Genomic DNA, 19,396 nt, shown 5'->3' with positions numbered 1-19,396 from the left:
ACGCATGGCTGGAAACCTAAAGGTCTTAACCTTTTTTTGGTCTTAAGTCTTCCAAACTATTTTAAATTCTGGTCCTATTACTGAATCCCCTATCCTTTCTATATATAGACTCCTATCACGCCATCAGAGAAGTCCTCCCCCTCATAGAGGCCTTAATTGTACTCTTTCCACCTATCCGCTCTCCCCAACACATTTAATAGTGAAATATCCATTGCACTTTTAACGTTACTGCTCTTGCTTTTAATTTATTCGAAGGTTTTTGTGACTGTTCTATTTGCCAGTCAGTCATTCCGACAATTATTTCTTTTTCGATATCTTCATATTTTTAATGCAGCCATTTCGCCTTAGCTTTCCTACGCTTCCTGTTTATTTCATTCCTAAGTGATTTGTATTTCTGTATTACTGAGTTTACCTGAACATTTTTCCACTTCATTCTTTCGTCGATGAATCGAAGTATTTCTTCTGTTACCCATGGTTTTCTTGCATTTATCTTTCTTGTACCTATATTTTTCTTTTCAAGGTCTATGGTCGCCGTTTTAGAGATGTCCATTCCTCTTCATCTGAACTGCCTACTAAACTATCATTATCATAGTATCTATGGCCCCAGAGAACATTAAATTATCTTTTTGTCCCTTCTTTCCGTGTCTGCGAGTCTTGTTCAAGTATACCTCCTCCTCTTGTGATTCATGAACAGCGTATTCCCCTTTTTTGTGCGCTGATTATTCCTGACTAGGCTCTTAAACTTCAGCATTGTACTGTATTGTATTGAACTGCATGTTAACCGGGGGCCTAGAAACGACAGAGAGGCTCCGGCCGCTCCGCAGCCCCAGTGGTCCGCAACCCCACGACGACTACCCCCCCCCCCCCCCCTGCCCCACCTCCAGGGAACGTCTCACACTGGACGAGTGTAGCCCTTATATTTGCGTGGTGGAGGAAGGGTGGTCTACGTGTGCGTGGAGAACTTCTTTGTGCAGCAATAGCCGACATAGTGGAGCTGAGGCGGAATAAGGGGAACCAGCCTGCGTTCGCCGAGGCAGGTGGCAAACCGCCTAAAAACCATCCACAGACTGGCCAGCTCACTGGACCTCGACACAAGTCCACGGGGCGGATTGGTGCCGGGGACCAGGCGCTCCGCCGCCCGGGGTGGCCGAGCGGTTCTAGGTGCTACAGTCTGGAACCACGTGACCGCTACGGTCGCAGGTTCAAATCCTGCCTCGGGCATGGATGTGTTTAATGTCCTTAGGTTAGTTAGGTTTAAGTAGTTCTAAGTTCCAGGGAACTGATGACCTTAGAAGTTAAGTCCCATTTGAACCAGACGCTCCTTCCCATTCCGGAATGACTTGCGTTAGACCGCACGGCTAACCGAGCGGGCTTAACTTCAGCACAGTCTTCGTCATTACTAAATTGCGATATGAGTCTATATCTGCTCCTGAGGACACCTTACAATCCAATATCTAACTTGGAAATCTCTGTCTGATCATGGTGTAATACAGCTGGAGTCTTCCCGTGTCTCCAGGTCTTGTCCAAATATTCCTCGTCCTCTTGTGATTCAGGACCAGAGTATTCGTTACTGACGTCTGAAATGTATTGGGGAATTCAATTAGTCTTTGTCTTCTCTCGTTCCTACTGTCAATCCCATATTATCGCGTAACCCTTTCTTCTATTCCTTCCTCAATAACCACGTTCCAGTCCCTCATGATTGTTAGAGTTTCATCTCAATTTACAAACTAAATCACCTGTTCAAATCATCGTACATACTTTCAGTATCTGTTCATCTTCTTCTTGCGATCTCGACATGTATACCTGAAGTGTCATTGTCGATGTTGGTTTTCTGTCGAATCTGATGAGATCTGACCTATCAATGAACTATTCCCTGTAATTCACTTTCTGTCCTACTTTCGTATTAATAACGAATCCTACTCCAAGTATAAGATTTTATGCTGCTGTTGTAACTTCCCTACATTCGTCTGACCAGAAACCCTTATCTTCTTTCGATTTCACCTCACTGACCCCCACTATATTTAGACTGAACCTTTGCATTTCCATTTTCCGGCTTTCTGTATTTCATACTATGTCCAAAATCTGGCATTCCACGCTCCTATTCGTAGACTGTTATCCATTCGTTGGCTATTGCATCTCTTTCTCATGGGCACCTCTCCGTTGCTGTTCCTTTCCGCAGATGCGAATGGTGGACTATCCGGATTCTTCCGCCAATGGAGAGATCATCCTGACACTTTTTCAATTACGGGGCAGTTACAGGCCACACGTTCTGTGGATATACATTCTGGATCGTTAATGCCGTGGTTTCCACTGTCTTCTGTATTCTCAACCCATTAATCATTGCTAAATCTTCCTCCTTTTAGGGCAGTTTGTCATACTAAGGCTAAGAGAATGCCTTGAACCACTATTCGCTCCTATGCCCTCTTTGACAAGGACATAGGCGGGACGATGGTAACTTCTTATGCTAGAAGTCTTCTGCTGATATTGCTGACGACGTTTATTCAGAATTTAAGCAGTGGCTAGGTTCGAACCCAGGACCCAGGTCGTTCTGATTACTAGTCAAAGCCGCTACTCCTAGCCCACGTGCGAATTTACACTCGTTATTTCCCACAATTCACAGAGCTCAACAGTAAAATGATTACGCAGAAACTGTCACCCGTGCATGGGAACGTACTTCAGATTCCCTCAGCCTTCGTGTTAAACTCGTCCCCTTGGTTGATCACGAATGATCACACACTCGCGACTTAGAACGTACACAACGAACACAACCTCTGCCCCAGAAGCCACACGACGTATACTCCCCACGAGGGACCCAACCGACTCTTCGACTTCGCTAGCTCCAGATTACTCCAAGAAATTGTTTCAAATATAGGCTTTTCAGCCAATTAGAAATTAAGAGGTGATGTAGGCATTGTCACTGGCCATTCCCCTCTTCCTGCTTACGGCACTTCCGTAAGGTGCTTTCCTACGGCAGATCAATACGAGCCCTACCTGCAAACGGTCCTCTGGTGAAATTTCTCTTTCCCTCCAAACGGCTATCGTTCTAGGGAATATCCACCCCGTCTTCTCGAGGCAGAACGAAAGTGCCATTCCCCTGCACCTGTAAACTGTCTGAGGTGACTACAATACTGACATCGGCCTAGAACAATTGCGCGGCTGGGAAATGACGTAGTGCGAGATCTATTTAGAACATTGCATATTAATAACACTCTCTACCAAGATACATAAGGTAGCACGATCTTCACGATACGTCGACGGAGAGCATTCCAGACGTGCTCGCTGGGGTTTAGCTCTGGGGAACAGACAGGCCACTCCATTCGCCTGATATCTTCTGTTTCAAGGTACTTCTTCACGATGGCAGCTCGGTGGGGCCGTGCGTTATCATCCATCAGGGGGAAGGTGAGACCCACTGCACCCCTGAAAAGGCGTACATACTGGTGCAAAATGACGTCCCGGTACACCTGATCTGTTACAGTTCCTGTGTCAAAGACATGCAGGGGTGTACGTGCACCAATCATAATCCCACCCCACACCATCAAACCACGACCTCCATACAAGTCCCTTTCAAGGACATTAAGGGGTTGGTTTCTTGTTCCTGGTTCACGTCAGATGAAAACCCGGCGAGAATCACTGTTCAGACTGTATCTGGACTTGCCCGTGAACATAATCTTTGACCATTGTTCCAATGACCATGTACTGTGTTCTTGAGACCAGGCTTTACGGGCTCTCCTGTGACCAGGGGTCAGTGGAATGTACCTTATAGGTCTCCGGGTGAATAAACCATGTCTGTTTAGTCGTCTGTAGACTGTGTGTCTGGAGAGAACTGTTGCAGTGGCTGTGGTAAGGTCCTGAGCAAGGGTACCTGCAGTACTCCGTGGCCGTCTGCGGGCACTGATGGTGAGATATCGGTCTTCTTGTGGTGTTGCACACTGTGGACGTCCCGTACTATAGCGCCTGGACACGTTTCATGTCTGCTGGAATAGTTGCCAAAATCGTGAGATCACACTTTGTGGCACACGGAGGGCCCATGCTACGACCTGCTGTGTTTGACCAGCCTCCAGTCGCCCTAATATTCTACCCCTCTTAACGTCATCAGTATGTGTTCTTTAAGCCATTTTCAACACATAGTCACCATTAGCACGTCTGAAAACGTCTGCACACTTACTCGCCGCACCGTACTCTGATATGCACCAACACACCTCTGCACATGTGGACTGCTGCCAGCGCCACCGTGCGACGACCGCAGGTAAAATGCACCGCATGGTCATACCCCGAGGTGATTTAAACCCGCAAACAACCCACCAGAGCGTTCTTTCACAATGTATCAGCATTATCCTTAATTTATGAGAATGAGTGTATTTAGAATTCCATCTCTGGTGAAAAGGTTTCAACCGTGAAATATACATACGAAGGAAAGTGAAGATGGACTGTAAGGTGATACTAGAACCATTGGCTGAAGAAGGCACGAGGTTCAAGTCAGCAGGAGTCAAAGCATGCAGTTTCTGTGCATGGTAGGGTATAGTAATCTGTGGATGGTAGGGTATAGTAACACTCATCACACAATACAATACTCTGCAAACATTCATTTCACATGCAACTGTCGAGTACTGCATCATCTGATTCGGGAGTCTGTATAGTTCGTCCTCTTCCTCAATAGCTGTACTGTGGTACCAACTGCCCTGTGTCACTGACGGTAACTTGTGTGTGAATCCGCTTCGAAAAATCGATCGTTTTGTTTTTGATTTGAAATCAGTGTGATAATTAAAGAAACTGATTTGGACATCAGGACGTTGTTTTAATATCCACTTAAAGATCTCTCGGCGTGCGTCCGCACCCATTTTTTCGCTGCTTTCACGCGCCAATGTGGCCGTTAGACTCCTGTTCGAGAAACATGTACTATGCACGCAGCCCTACATTATGTCTGTGACTATACGACTGTTTTTCAAGTTGACAGCATTGCTAGAAGATGGTCTTATGTATACCTGTTTCTCGAGCTTTGTTTTCCTTAAAAGCTCTTCTGTAGTTTGAGTTTCTGCTATTTTGTCATTCTCGAAAGTTGTTATGTCTGTAATTTGTTTTAATATGGGGCAGTTAGCAGGTGTGAAGTTCTAGAGTTGCTAGCAATGTAGTCTGTATTTGATATGAGACAGTCACTGTTAGCAGTCGATTTGATGAGAGTGACCGAAGCTGAAAGACGGGTCCTTGAGGCAACCAAAGACGCCAGAGTAAAATGAGAAATAAGAAAAGAAGAGAGAAGTTGAGGAGCATGTAAACCAAGAAGATTATGCAAATAGGATGTGCTACAAGCAACAGACATGAGCCATAGATCAAATATAACTCTGAACTGAATTTTCCGAGGGTTAAATTTTCTGACTTATTTTGTACACAAAAAATCTATTAGAGATAGAGGCCTGAAATTTTTTGGGAAGTTCCATGGTAGTGTTTGAAGGGAAACAGACTGAAGACACTAACATACTATCAACGGGAAAGAAAAATACGTACTGATTACTTACAAAAATGTAACCTAAATCTAGATTACCAGCTGTAAACATTTGTAGAATAGAAACTTGCAGCTGAAGTGACATCTACATTTTAGACAGATATGTTAGTAATATGTACTTAAAGTTTGAAGAATGTAAGTAACATTCAGCGTGAGAGAGATGACTGGACACTGTAATAAAAAACTGAGTCGAAGGATCAACAAACGAATTTGACCGAATGTCATGTGACGTCGGCAGGGACCAAAGACAACGATCAACAACGAACAAAATGCAAAAAAAAAAAAGGCTAGCATCTTTGATTCAGGCTCAAAACGTATTCGCTCCCGGGTTCGAATCCTGCTGCTGCTTGAATTTTGATTAATAATCAGCATTGGTGGCCGAAGACTTCCGGGATAAGAAGTCACCCTCATTCTGTTAACGGACTTATCATAGAGGGCGGAGGAGCGGACAGAGGTTCAAGGCAAACTCTTGTCCTAGGGGTGGGAAACCGCCCCTAAAGGTGGAAGAATCAGCCATGATCAACGGCATGAGAATACAGAAGGTAATGTAAACACTGCAATGAAGACACGTAACGTGTATCCACAGGACATGTGGCCTGTAATTGAAGAAGTGTCATGACGATCTCACCATTGGCAAAAGATTCCGGAACAGTCCCTCATTCGGATCTCTGGGAGGGGACTGCCAAGGAGGAGCTTATCATGAGAAAAAGATTGAATAATCAACGGAAGGTTAACGTTCTACGAGTCGGGACGTGGAATGTCAGAAGCTTGAACTTGATAGGGAAACTAGAAAATCTGAAAAGGGAAATGCAAAGTCTCAATCTAGATATAGGGGGGGGTCAGTGAAGTGAAGTGGAAAGAAGACAAGGATTTCTCGTCAGATGAGTATAGGCTAATATCAACAGCAGCAGAAAATAGTATAACGGGAATAGGATTCGTTATGAATAGGAAGGTAGGGCAGAGAGTGTGTTACTGTGAATATTTCAGTGACAGGGTTGCTCTTATCAGGATCGACAGCAAACCAACAACGACAACGTTAGTTCAGGTATACATGCCGACGTCGCAAGCTGAAGAGATAGAGAAAGTGTATGAGGATAACGAAAGGGTAATACAGTATGTAAAGACGGATGAAAATCTAACAGTCATGGGGGACTGGAATGCAGTTGTAGGGGAAGGAATAGAAGAAAAGACTACAGGTGAATATGGGCTGGGGACAAGGAATGATAGAGGAGAAAGACTAATTGAGTACTGTAACAAGTTTCAGCTAGTAATAGCGAATACCCTGTTCAAGAAACACAAGGGGAGAAGGTATACTTGGAAAAGGCCAGGTGATACGGGAAGATTTCAGTTAGATTACGTCTTGGTCAGACAGAGATTCCGAAATCTGATACTGGATTGTAAGGCGTACCCAGGAGCAGATATAGACTCAGATCACAATATAGTAGTGATGAAGAGTAGGCTAAAGTTTAAGACATTATTCAGGAGGAATCAATACGCAAAGAAGTGGGATATGGAAGTACTAAGGAATGACAAGATACCCTTGAAGTTCTCTAAGGCTATAGATACAGCAACGAGGAATAGCTCAGTAGATAGTACAGCTGAAGAGGAATGCACATCTCTAAAAAGGACCATCACAGAAGTTGGAAAGGAAAACATAGGTACAAAGAAGGTAGCTATGAAGAAACCATGGGTAACAGAAGAAATACTTTAGCTGATTGACGAAAGGAGGAAGTACAATAATGTTCTCGGAAACTCAGAAATACAGAAATACACTCCTGGAAATTGAAATAAGAACACCGTGAATTCATTGTCCCAGGAAGGGGAAACTTTATTGACACATTCCTGGGGTCAGATACATCACATGATCACACTGACAGAACCACAGGCACATAGACACAGGCAACAGAGCATGCACAATGTCGGCACTAGTACAGTGTATATCCACCTTTCGCAGCAATGCAGGCTGCTATTCTCCCATGGAGACGATCGTAGAGATGCTGGATGTAGTCCTGTGGAACAGCTTGCCATGCCATTTCCACCTGGCGCCTCAGTTGGACCAGCGTTCGTGCTGGACGTGCAGACCGCGTGAGACGACGCTTCATCCAGTCCCAAACATGCTCAATGGGGGACAGATCCGGAGATCTTGCTGGCCAGGGTAGTTGACTTACACCTTCTAGAGCACGTTGGGTGGCACGGGATACATGCGAACGTGCATTGTCCTGTTGGAACAGCAAGTTCCCTTGCCGGTCTAGGAATGGTAGAACGATGGGTTCGATGACGGTTTGGATGTACCGTGCACTATTCAGTGTCCTCTCGACGATCACCAGTGGTGTACGGCCAGTGTAGGAGATCGCTCCCCACACCATGATGCCGGGTGTTGGCCCTGTGTGCCTCGGTCGTATGCAGTCCTGATTGTGGCGCTCACCTGCACAGCGTCAAACACGCATACGACCATCATTGGCACCAAGGCAGAAGCGACTCTCATCGCTGAAGACGACACGTCTCCATTCGGCCCTCCATTCACGCCTGTCGCGACACCACTGGAGGCGGGCTGCACGATGTTGGGGCGTGAGCGGAAGACGGCCTAACGGTGTGCGGGACCGTAGCCCAGCTTCATGGAGACGGTTGCGAATGGTCCTCGCCGATACCCCAGGAGCAACAGTGTCCCTAATTTGCTGGGAAGTGGCGGTGCAGTCCCCTACGGCACTGCGTAGGATCCTACGGTCTTGGCGTGCATCCGTGCGTCGCTGCGGTCCGGTCCCAGGTCGACGGGCACGTGTACCTTCCGCCGACCACTGGCGACAACATCGATGTACTGTGGAGACCTCACGCCCCACGTGTTGAGCAATTCGGCGGTACGTCCACCCGGCGTCCCACATGCCCACTATACGCCCTCGCTCAAAGTCCGTCAACTGCACATACGGTTCACGTCCACGCTGTCGCGGCATGCTACCAGTGTTAAAGACTGCGATGGAGCTCCGTATGCCACGGCAAACTGGCTGACAGTGACGGCGGCGGTGCACAAATGCTGCGCAGCTAGCGCCATTCGACGGCCAACACCGCGGTTCCCGGTGTGTCCGCTGTGCCGTGCGTGTGATCATTGCTTGTACAGCCCTCTTGCAGTGTCCGGAGCAAGTATGGTGGGTCTGACACACCGGTGTCAATGTGTTCTTTTTTCCATTTCCAGGAGTGTACATGTCGCTGAGGAATGAAATAAATAGGAAGTGCAGGGAAGCTATGACGAAATGGCTGCAGGAAAAATGTGAAGACATAGAAAAAGAAATGGTTGTCGGAAGGACAGACTCAGCATACAGAAAAGTCAAAACAACCATCGGTGACATTAAAAGCAAGGGTGGTAACATTATGAGTGGAACGGCAATTCCACTGTTAAATGCTGAGGAGAGTGGGGATGGGTGGAAAGAATACACTGAAAGCCTCTATGAGGGGAAAGATTTGTCTGATGTGATAGAAGAAGAAACAGGAGTCGATTTAGTAGAGATCGGTGATCCAGTATTATGATCAGAGTTTAAAAGAGCTGTGGGGGACTTAAGGTCAAATAAGACAGAAGGGATAGATAACATTCCATCAGAATTTCTAAAAACATTGGGGGAAGTGGCAACAAAACGACTATTCACGTTGGTGTGTAGAATGTATGAGTCTGGCGACATGCTATCTGAAAAAGTATCATCCACTCATTTCCGAAGACTGCAAGAGCTGACAAGTGCGAGAATTACAGCACAATCAGCTTAAAAGCTCATGCATCCAAGTTCCTTACAAGAATAATATATAGAAGAATGGAAAACAGAACTGTGGATGCGCTAGATGACGATCAGTTTGGCTTTAGGAAAGGTAAAGGCACGAGAGAGGCAATTCTGACGTTGCGGTTAATAATGGAAGTAAGACTAAAGAAAGATCATAGGATTTGTCGACCTGGAAAAAGCGTTCGACAATGTAAAATGGTGCAAGATATTCGAAATTCTGAAAAAAGTAGGAGTAAGCTAAAGGGAAAAACGGATCATACAGAATATGTGCAATAACCAAGAGGGAATAATAAGAGTGGCCGACAAAGAACGAAGTGCTCGTATTAAAAAGGGTGTAAGACAAGGATGTAGCCTTTCGCCCCTACTGTTCGGTCTGTACATTGAGGAAGCAATGATGGAAATAAAAGGAAAGTTCAGGAGTAGAATTAAAATTCAAGGTGAAAGGATATCAATGATACCATTCGCTGATGACATTGCTATCCTGAGTGAAAGTGAAGAAGAATTACATGATCTGCTGAACGGAATGAACAGTCTAATGAGTATACAGTGTGGATTGAGAGTAAATCGAAGAAAGATGAAGGTAATGAGAAGTAGTAGAAATGAGAAAAGCGAGAAACTTAACATCATGATTAATGGTCACGAAGGAGATTAATAAGGAATTCAGATACCTAGGCAGTGAAATAAACAATGACGGACGGAGCAAGGAGGATATCAAAAGCAGACTAGCAATGGCAAAAAGGACCTTCCTGGCCAAGAGAAGTCTACTAATATCAAATATCGCCCTTAATTTGAGGAACAAATTTATGAGAATGTACGTCTGGACTACAGCATTGTATGGTAGTGAAACATGGACTGTGGGAAAACCGGAACAGAAGAGAAACGAAGCATTTGAGATGTGGTGCTACAGACGAATTTTGAAAATTTGGAGGACTAGAAAGGTAAGGAATGAGGAGGCTCTACGAAGAATCGGAGAAGAAAGGAATATGTGGAAAACACTGATAAGGAGAAGGGACAGGATGATAAGACGTAAAGATATGAGGGAACAACTTCCATGGTACTAGAGGGAGCTGTAGAGGGCAAAAACTGTTGAGTAAGACAGTGATTGGAATACATCGAAGCAAATAATTGAGGACGTAGGTTGAAAGTGCTACACTGAGGTGAAGAGGTTAGCGCAGGATAGGAATTCGTGGCGGGCCGCATCAAACCAGTTAGAAGACTGATGCCAAAAAAGAAAAAACGTATCATGAAGTCAAACCCTAAACGCAAAAAAATGATGGGGATATCCCGGCCATGCTTCCATGTCGACGGCCAAACCGAATATTCACGGCTCCAAGATCATGCTCAGCATTTGGTGGTACCAGCTCGGCGTCGTGTACTAAGAGGTGTTAAAACCAAGTGAAACAATCACAGGTGCTCGTTATAGAACGCAATTAATGCGCTTGAGCAGAGCATAAAAAGACAAACGGCCGCAATACAGCGCAAGGCATAATTAAGTAATTTTGCAGCACGACAACACTCGATCCCACGTTGCAAAAGAGGTCAAAACGTACTTGGAAACGTTAAAATGGGAAGTCCTATCCCACCTGCCATATTCTCCAGACATTGCTCCCTCTATCACCTGTTTAGATCAATGGCGTATGGCCTGTCTGACCAATACTTCCGATCTCATGAAGAAGTCACAAATTGGATCGAGTCATGGGTCGCTTCAAAAGGTGAAAAATTTTTTCGACGCGGGATTCGTACACTGCCTGGAAGATGGGAGAGAGTAGTGGCCAGCGATGGAAAATACTTTAAATGCTAGATGTGTAACCAATTTGTTTCATTAAAGCCTCAAATGTTGTGGAAAAAAGGCGGAAGCATAGTCGTACACCTTGTAATGTAAATAAAAACGTACTCAGTAATGTGATTTTATTCCTATTATCTCGTTAAGCTGGCTTCTCCGACATCAGGTTCCCTACCTTAGATTGTGCAGTGGAGCATCCTCTATGTCCTGTTAAATTTTTTCCCGCTCTGACAGAAATGCCATGTATATTAACGTTCGCTGCGTCACAAACGGTGTCCATACTGAGAACCTGTAATGTGAGTTAGAATGTCTAAGAGAGGCTCTGATGTGTGTCTCTGCTGTGAGCCTTACAGCATTTGTACGGTCGTCTACTGCAAAACTAGATGCACTTACGAATAACTGTGCATGTTCCACCCCTCCCCGCGCTGCAAAATGAAGCCGTGGGAAATATTTTTTCCTGACTTAAAGTAGTAGATGAGGTTTGCTACTTGGACAACAAAATAGGTGATGATGACCGAAGTAGAGAGGATATAAAGTGTAGTCTGGCAATGAAGTGTTTCTGAAAAAGAAAAAATTATTGACATTGAATATAGATTTAAATGTTGGGAAGCCTTTTCTGAAGATACTGGTTTGGGGCTTAGCCATGTGTCGAAGTGAAACGTGGACGATATAGAGTTTAGACAAGGAGAGAATAGAGGCTTTTGAAATGTGGTGCTACTGAAGGATACTGCAGATTACGTCGGTAGATCGCATAACTAAGGAGGAGGTACTGAATAGAATTGGGGAGAAACGAAAACTGTAGAACAACTCGACTAAAAGAAGGAATCGGTAGGTAGGACACATTCTGAGACATCAAGGGATCACCAATATAATATTGGAGGGAAGTGTGGGGGTGGGGGGAGTAAATATCGCAGAGGGAGACCGGGAGGTGAATACAGTAAGAAGACTCAGAAGGATGTAGGTTGCAGTAGTTATTGGGAGATGTAGAGGCTTGCGCAGGATGAAGTAGCAGACACAGGTGTATCAAACCAGCCATCCAGTCTTCCGAGTGAAGACTACAACTGCAACAATCTCTGGCTAAGACATTAATCAAAAGAAGCCTACATTAATCTGTTTCACCCCCCCACCCCACCGCAAAAAAACTGGGTCCTGAAAGTGTTACCCATAAAAAAACGAGTATATTTTTATGACATTTTAGTCCGATGATTGTACTATTGCTGACTGAAAAAAAAGCCTCCACAAAACTGTCAACGTCCCTATTACGGCATTATCCGTCATTGTAGGCGAATGTGAAGAACATAAGAGCAAAGTGAAACTGCTGTACATTTGAAATATGTACGTGTCTCCCTTGTTTTCGCCGCGGTGGTAGCCGTTCGGTCTGGGGCGTCTTGTCACGGTTCGCGCGGCTCCCCCCGTCGGAGGTTCGAATCCTCCCTCGGGCATGGGTATGTGTGTTGCCCATATCGTAAGTTAGTTTAAGTTAGATTAAGTAGTGTGTAAGCTTAGAGACCGATGACCTAAGTAGTTCCGTCCCATAAGATCTTACCACAAATTTACAATTTTTTCAAAACAATTATTTGCAAAATTTATGATCGTCTCTCTAAGTTGTTTGTATGCAATGACAACATTTTACATTTACAACATATTAAAATTTATTCATGGGCTATGGACCGTGTACCACTGGGGTCAGCATGACCCCAATCTAAATTTTAGTTTTCTTTTTTTGAATGTAACATTATGAAAACAGAACGACGAATGTTAATACCCATTGTTGCCATTTCTTGCCTCAGCAGTTGTTGTGTATTGCCTCAGTTTTTGTTAGCGTTTTGTCTCAGCGTGTGCAAGAACTACATTATAACTTGAAAACGTTTGAGTAGTGCTGAAATACAAGTAATTTTGGATGAAGAAGAGGAATTAGGAGATATACCGCCTGATGGCGATGAAGAGATTGATGCTATTATTTCTGGAGGTAGTGAATCAATTGAAGATTCTGATGAAGACGTTGAAAATTTGGTAACTTTACTTCCTGAGGTTGCTGACATTTCAAATCAGAATGTTTTCAAGTAAGTATATATAATCTACCAGATGTTTGCAAAAACTTTAATGACAGTACTAATAATAATAATAATATGTAAGCACATATTTAAAGTAGTAATCCCATTTTTTTCAGGTTGAGAAATGGAAATAAAACACAGGGAAAAATGCTGTTTGATTATATGGGAGACAGCCAGCACGAAATATATTGAAGACGGCTCCAGGTCCCACGAGACATACTGTAAGGAATGTAAATACTGTGCAGTCGGCATTTGAATTATTAATGAAGCCCAGCATTTTCCAGATTATATTGAAGTGGACCGACAAAGAAGGTAACATTACTTTCAGTAACGAATGGACAGATCTTGATAGAAAAGAATCTGAATGCTTTCTTGGCCTGCTTATTCTTGCGGAAGTGTACAATGAAGGTCACAATGAGGGCATAGTGAATTTAGGGAACGAAGATCATGGGCGACCTATTTTCAATAGTTCTATCGCTAGAAACCGCTTTACAGAAATATCACGCTGTATTCGGTTCGATGATGCTCAGTACCGGCGACAGAATCGTAGCCCCCATAAATTGACTCTTATAAGGGATTTATGTGAACAGAGAGTAAGCAAATTGCATGATGCATACGAACCACACGAGAATATTACAGTTGATGAACAACTGATAACTTTTACGGGTAGGTGTCCATCTCGCCAGTACATCCCCTCAAAACCTGGAAAGCATGGTATAAAGATATGGCCTGCATGTGACAGCACTAATTACTATGTCACACCTGCAGGTGTACACAGCAAAGAGCGAAGGCCAGCCTAGGGAAATAAATCTGGGAAAAGGAGTAGTGTTAGAATTGACAGAAAATTTATCCGGGAGTGGTAGAAATATCACAACAGATAATTTCTTTACAAGTTTGAAGTTGGCAAAGGAACTAGAACGAAAACAAATGTTTCTGTTAGGAACAGTAAGAAAAATTCGTTGTGAACTACCTGCAAAACTTATCGAAGCAAGGGGAAGAACTGCAGCTTCATGTCTCTTCGGATTCCAGATATCAACTACAGTAGTCTCCTATTGCCCAAAAAAGGGTAAGATAGTGACATTGCTATGCGTTTCAGAGAGGAAATAGGTGACGGTGAAGTAGCAAGACCTATTTTAATCCTAAACTATAATGCAACTAAATCAGGTTTTAACATTTTTTTAAAATGTTAAGGCTAATAAGTTGCCGTCTCTTTATCTAAGAACAGATGATGAATGCAGCTAGCCGCTAACTTTGTGTAATATCTTGTCTGTATAGACGTGTATCTGTTGCCTTTAAGATCCCTTCACCTTCACACATAAATCTCTACAGTAAAGTAAGGGCCTCCCATTCCTTGGCTGATCCGTGATAAGACAGGCGAAATGTTAGACTAATGGAGGATTATTAGTATTATCTCTATTCTCATTCACTCTCTCTCTTTCTCTCCTTTATCTATGTACAGTTTTTAATAAAATATTTCATTACGTGAAATCAACCAAATAGAATCTTTGGTGGATTACTTCGTCTTGGTAATCAGCGGCTGGCTTGCTGTAAGAGATCTTTACATTTATTATTACTGTTAAACACTGCATTCAGTCGGGAGAATCAATCGTGTGGACAATTTGTTCCTTTTACGAAAGATTGCGAATTCCAGATGTGTACGAAGCCTTTTTGGACGATTTAGCACAGACTCAGTGATTGCAGGCTCTCTTCGACACAGCTGAAACTTCCCCACTAATTACAGGGCCAACGTGATCATCAAATGATTCAGAAAAAACTCATTCGTTCATTCACTCCAAAACAGAAAAGTCACAAACCTTATTTATGAAGGAAATCGTGTATTAAATCCATCTCCAATACATGTCCAGATCTCCGGTGATTCCACGTCTTAATTATTTCCCGTTTACAGTCTCTTTCTCTTCAAACAAACCGCTAACGGCACACATGTTAATTGGCTCGCTTTAGCGAGAAGAAAAGCAAAATATGTATCTCTCAGAAACACGTCAATCCCTCAACAGATACTCCAGAAGCTGTCCTAGTTACCACTCTAACAACCATGGAGAATGCATATATGCATCTCTGTTATTTCAAAGAATAAACGCACTAGAAAATACTTTGGCGTCGTCGAGCTGTCGCCGCGTATATTACGAGAAAATCAGATCAGATACTTTTCCAAATTGAATGAATGTGGATGGTTTGATTGACAATGATTAATTGGTGCGTGGTAGAGGGTATTTTCTGTGGGGACATTACAAGGTGTAGACACAATGGAAAAGTTAGTCAGGAACTACAACACAAAACGTATGACAAGAATATGGCCCATGGCTATTTTTTATAATATTTTGGATATTAGTTCCCTAAATGCTTTCGTAATTTGGATGGGCTTAAATCCTAACTGGAATAAAAAAACTATTACAAAAGAAGATAATTACTTCTGCAACTGGGAACAAGTATAGTACAGAAAACGAGAAGTCGGCGCAGCAAAGCTTCTCTTCCTCGTCCTCCTCCTTCAGCAGAAGTGCATACAGGAGCAAAACGTGGACGGTGCTCCCTATGCGAACGTTCAGTGGATAAAAAACATTCTGAAACGTGCAGAAGATGCTTTTCTTTTGTCTGTAAACAACGTTCAGAGATTCTTTCTTTTAAGCACAAAGAGTTCTTTGTTGTAAATATAAGGATCTATAAGATCAAGGATTAACACAAGTTTGAAAGCGCTTATATACATAATTTACCTGGTTTCAATGAGTAATGTATGTTTTTATGTCAGTTCATTAAAATAAATGAAACACTGGGGTCATATTGACCCCAGCGGTACTCAGTGGTCATTGCGTTTGTAAAAAAAAATGGCGTGGCGTTGTAAACAATAATTTTACAGTTATTTTATCATAATTATACAACCGGCAACTAAATATTTATGTAAACGTGAAAGACAGCTGCAGATAATTCCATTGAAGGCAGTAGTTATCGAATTCCGCATGACTCCCAAATAGAAGCCGCAACATCTTTGGCTCACTGCGGAACTTACCAACTCACATTCGTCGCTTTGCTAATCAGTTGGCACCCTATCAGCCATTTCTGCCACGCTCACGTTGATACAAACAGCATACGTATAATGAATACAGCCAGTGTCATTGGGCGAGGCATTCTGCTCTAATGTATGTCTCTTACGTGTATTCATAAGAACCCTGTTTTTTTCTATGCTTTCTTTTGTGTCACTAACTTACAATAATATACGTTTACAAAGAGCTCTTGCGAGCTACAGAAACGGTTCTCTACGATTGGATGTTGGTGACACTATGTAAGAGCTCTACTCAGCAGTGTTCCACACACTTCCAGAGCGGCCTTTTCCACGACGCCACCAAGAGCATACCAGCCATTTATTTTATGCTGTTTTCCTTCTATGACTGTATTCATTCATCGACCATCTACAACATGTATGCTCTTGTTTGCAGAGTAAAAAATGTTCAAATGTGTGTGAATTCTTATGGGACCAAACTGCTGAGGTCATCGGTCCCTAGACTTACGCACTACTTAAAGTAGCTTAAACTAACTCATTCTAAGAACAGCACACACACCCATGCCTGAGGCAGGACTCGAACCTCCGTCAGGAGGGGTCGTGTAGAGTGAAAAATGGTCTGATGATGACCTGAGAAAAGACCGAAACCGATCGCCAAACGAAATATATGCGACGACTTGAGAACTAGACTGATTCACTGGAATATATAGTTGTACCCATGCGAGAATACACACCTGCGTTGTCGTCAGAAGGGTCTACACTTTATTGATTTAATGATTTTCAGAAACTGGTTTAGTTTTAGGTTATTTTTACACTATTTTGGTACATATCCGATAGCACTATTCAAAATAACCTCTGTCGCTCATTAGATATTAAGGGTGATGAAGGCGATGTTGTATGTCCTTTCACGCAATTACATTAGGCCTGTCTTACTAATTTGACCCTTTTCTGGTCAATAGCGCTTAGAATTTAATATAGTAACTTTACACGCTTACCCAAGCGTAGTCATCAAATACTATCACCGACCCGAAGTAATTGAAAAATGGATTATTCATCCCCCATATTTTTTGCCTGCTTCTAGCTGATCGTATTTTGTCTGTCCTGCTTACATGCGTTTCGACCATCCGTGGAATTTGCTATCCCACATATATAGTTTCAGCCTATCCACGTTCTATAGTTCTATAAAATCGTCCTCGAGCTAGGACATTATACATACACACGCATTAACTTCCTGCGCCTTTGGCCCGGTCATCGGATCACTTTCGTAACACATTTTATGCCAATCACATGGAAGAAGACGATTTCTCAATTTGCGCATGTGCGTTGCTTTCTGACATTCTCACAGCCTAGCTGCCGGCGCCACCTCAGTTTACCTGAGAGCCCGCGGCCCACCGAACGTTGGCTGGGGTGAGGAAGCACGCTTCTGACGTTTGAGCTAAGTACAGCCATTGACATGGTACACACGTACCGTTTATTTTACATTTTATACGAGTTTTATGCCCTTTTGGGCGTTCTGTATTAATGTTGGACCATGCCTCTTTAGGCAGATTGTAGTTTTAGTGTGTTCCGAAGAAGGCGTGGTTATCCGCGCCGAAACCTAGGTCAACATCCGGTTTCTATTTGCAATGGAGGCGGATTCTTTATAATCATTAAATTATTCACGATTGCTGACGCGCTGCAGTGTTAAAAGTTCTCAAGTCTACACTTTGTATTGATGCGGCTGTTTGGGCGCCTTTCAGGGTGACATGAGTTTTTCATTTGGTCTGTTATCATATATTTCTACAATAACGTACCATCTGTCACTTCATTTGTCACTAAATTGATTTAACCACGACGTTGTTGTATTTATCTTTTCCGGCAGCGTAGTTATAAGAAAATTTTCCCTGATGTGTCCCGCTCCACAGGTTCAGCTCGGTGGGCTACAGACCGTAAATACGCACCATCAGCGCCCTCCTTGCCGAAGCGCTACGCCGCAGCTCCCGGAAGGCCTCTGCTGTGCCGCTGCCTCCCTTTTGGTCGCGTTGCTCTGCAGAGCGCAGGATCTGCTGCAGTTCGCCCTCCACCTCTTTGGCAGAGTCCTTCCCGCGCAGCCGCATCAGCGCCATCGTCGCCTCCTCCATGCGGCCTTTCGACACCAGGTAGTACGGGCTCTCAGGCATCCACCAGAAGGTCACCACGAACAGCACGGGAACCGCCAGCATGACCTCGCACAGCGTGAAAAAGTCCACGTAGGGTGCTATGCTGGTCATCAAGATGCCGCCGATACCCATCATGACCATGCCCATCGAGATCATGAGTCCACGCACGCGATCCTCAGCAATCTCCACCTGATACTGCGGGCTCACCTGCCAACAACCGGAGAAGCGCCGTCAAGCAGGTGCACATGATTACAGGCTTGCATTGTTAATATGAAGCTCATGTAGAATTTTGGAACACGTTCCTTGCTCACACAAAAGAATTAAAGCAAGAGAGGCGTTCAATAAGTAATGCAAAACATTAATTTCTGAGAGCACGTTGGTTTTATTCAGGATTGCAATACACCATTTTATTCCCCACTCCCTTGGGTTCAAAACCCTATTTTCTAATATAATTTCCGTTCAATGCGATGACCTTACGCCACGTTACTGGGAGGGCCTGTATATCCACTTGGTAATACGATCATTTCCATTTACCACTCTGCTGGTCGACGTCGGAGTCAACATCTTGAGGCGTGAATAACCTTCCCACCATTCACTTACTGGTTCCTGCAGAGTGCATCCTCCATTGGATCAGACAGATGGAAGTGGCAAGGTGCGAGATCCAGGCTGTAGGGTGGATGAGGAAGAACAGTTCAATGAAGTTTCGTGAGCTCCTCTCGTGTGCACAAATTTGTGTGAGGCCTTCCACTGTCGTGAAAAATGAGAAGCTGTTTCTTCAGTTTCACGGCTCTGTGATGCCGACCGGCACGCGGGTGATCTGACAGGTTTGGACGACATTGTTGCGATGATGAGAGACGCCTCGTCCAACGACTGTTCAAATGAGTGTGAAATCTTATGGGACTTAACTGCTAAGGTCATCAGTCCCTAAGCTTACACATTACTTAACCTAAATTATCCTAAGGTCAAACACACACCCATGCCCGAGGGAGGACTTGAACCTCCGCCGGGACTAGCCCGTCCAACGACTCATCGTGCTTTTGTTCACTCCCAGGTCTACGTAGACATTCTGCAAGCGCCTATGAATACTTGTGATTCTCTGGTTTCTCTCCAAAAGAAACTTAGTGACAGCTCTCAGCTTGGAACGTAC

At 43.9% G+C, this 19,396-nt stretch overlaps 1 protein-coding gene across 1 annotated transcript in view; it reads right to left on the bottom strand.

Annotated features, from left to right (window-relative positions):
• Positions 1-19,396, bottom strand: part of LOC124795840 (facilitated trehalose transporter Tret1-like) — a 55,793-nt gene that overhangs the window by 24,808 nt on the left and 11,589 nt on the right. Inside the window, exon 2 of the mRNA XM_047259922.1 lies at positions 18,052-18,456. Within this exon, the coding sequence (XP_047115878.1) occupies positions 18,052-18,456 (405 nt within the window). The remainder of the gene's footprint in view (positions 1-18,051; positions 18,457-19,396) is intronic.

The sequence above is a fragment of the Schistocerca piceifrons genome, chromosome 4, assembly GCF_021461385.2.
Source record: "Schistocerca piceifrons isolate TAMUIC-IGC-003096 chromosome 4, iqSchPice1.1, whole genome shotgun sequence".
NCBI classification, from domain to species: domain Eukaryota; kingdom Metazoa; phylum Arthropoda; class Insecta; order Orthoptera; family Acrididae; genus Schistocerca; species Schistocerca piceifrons.
Note: the sequence above shows the minus strand (reverse complement) of the source record. Positions and strands in the feature narration are given on the sequence as shown.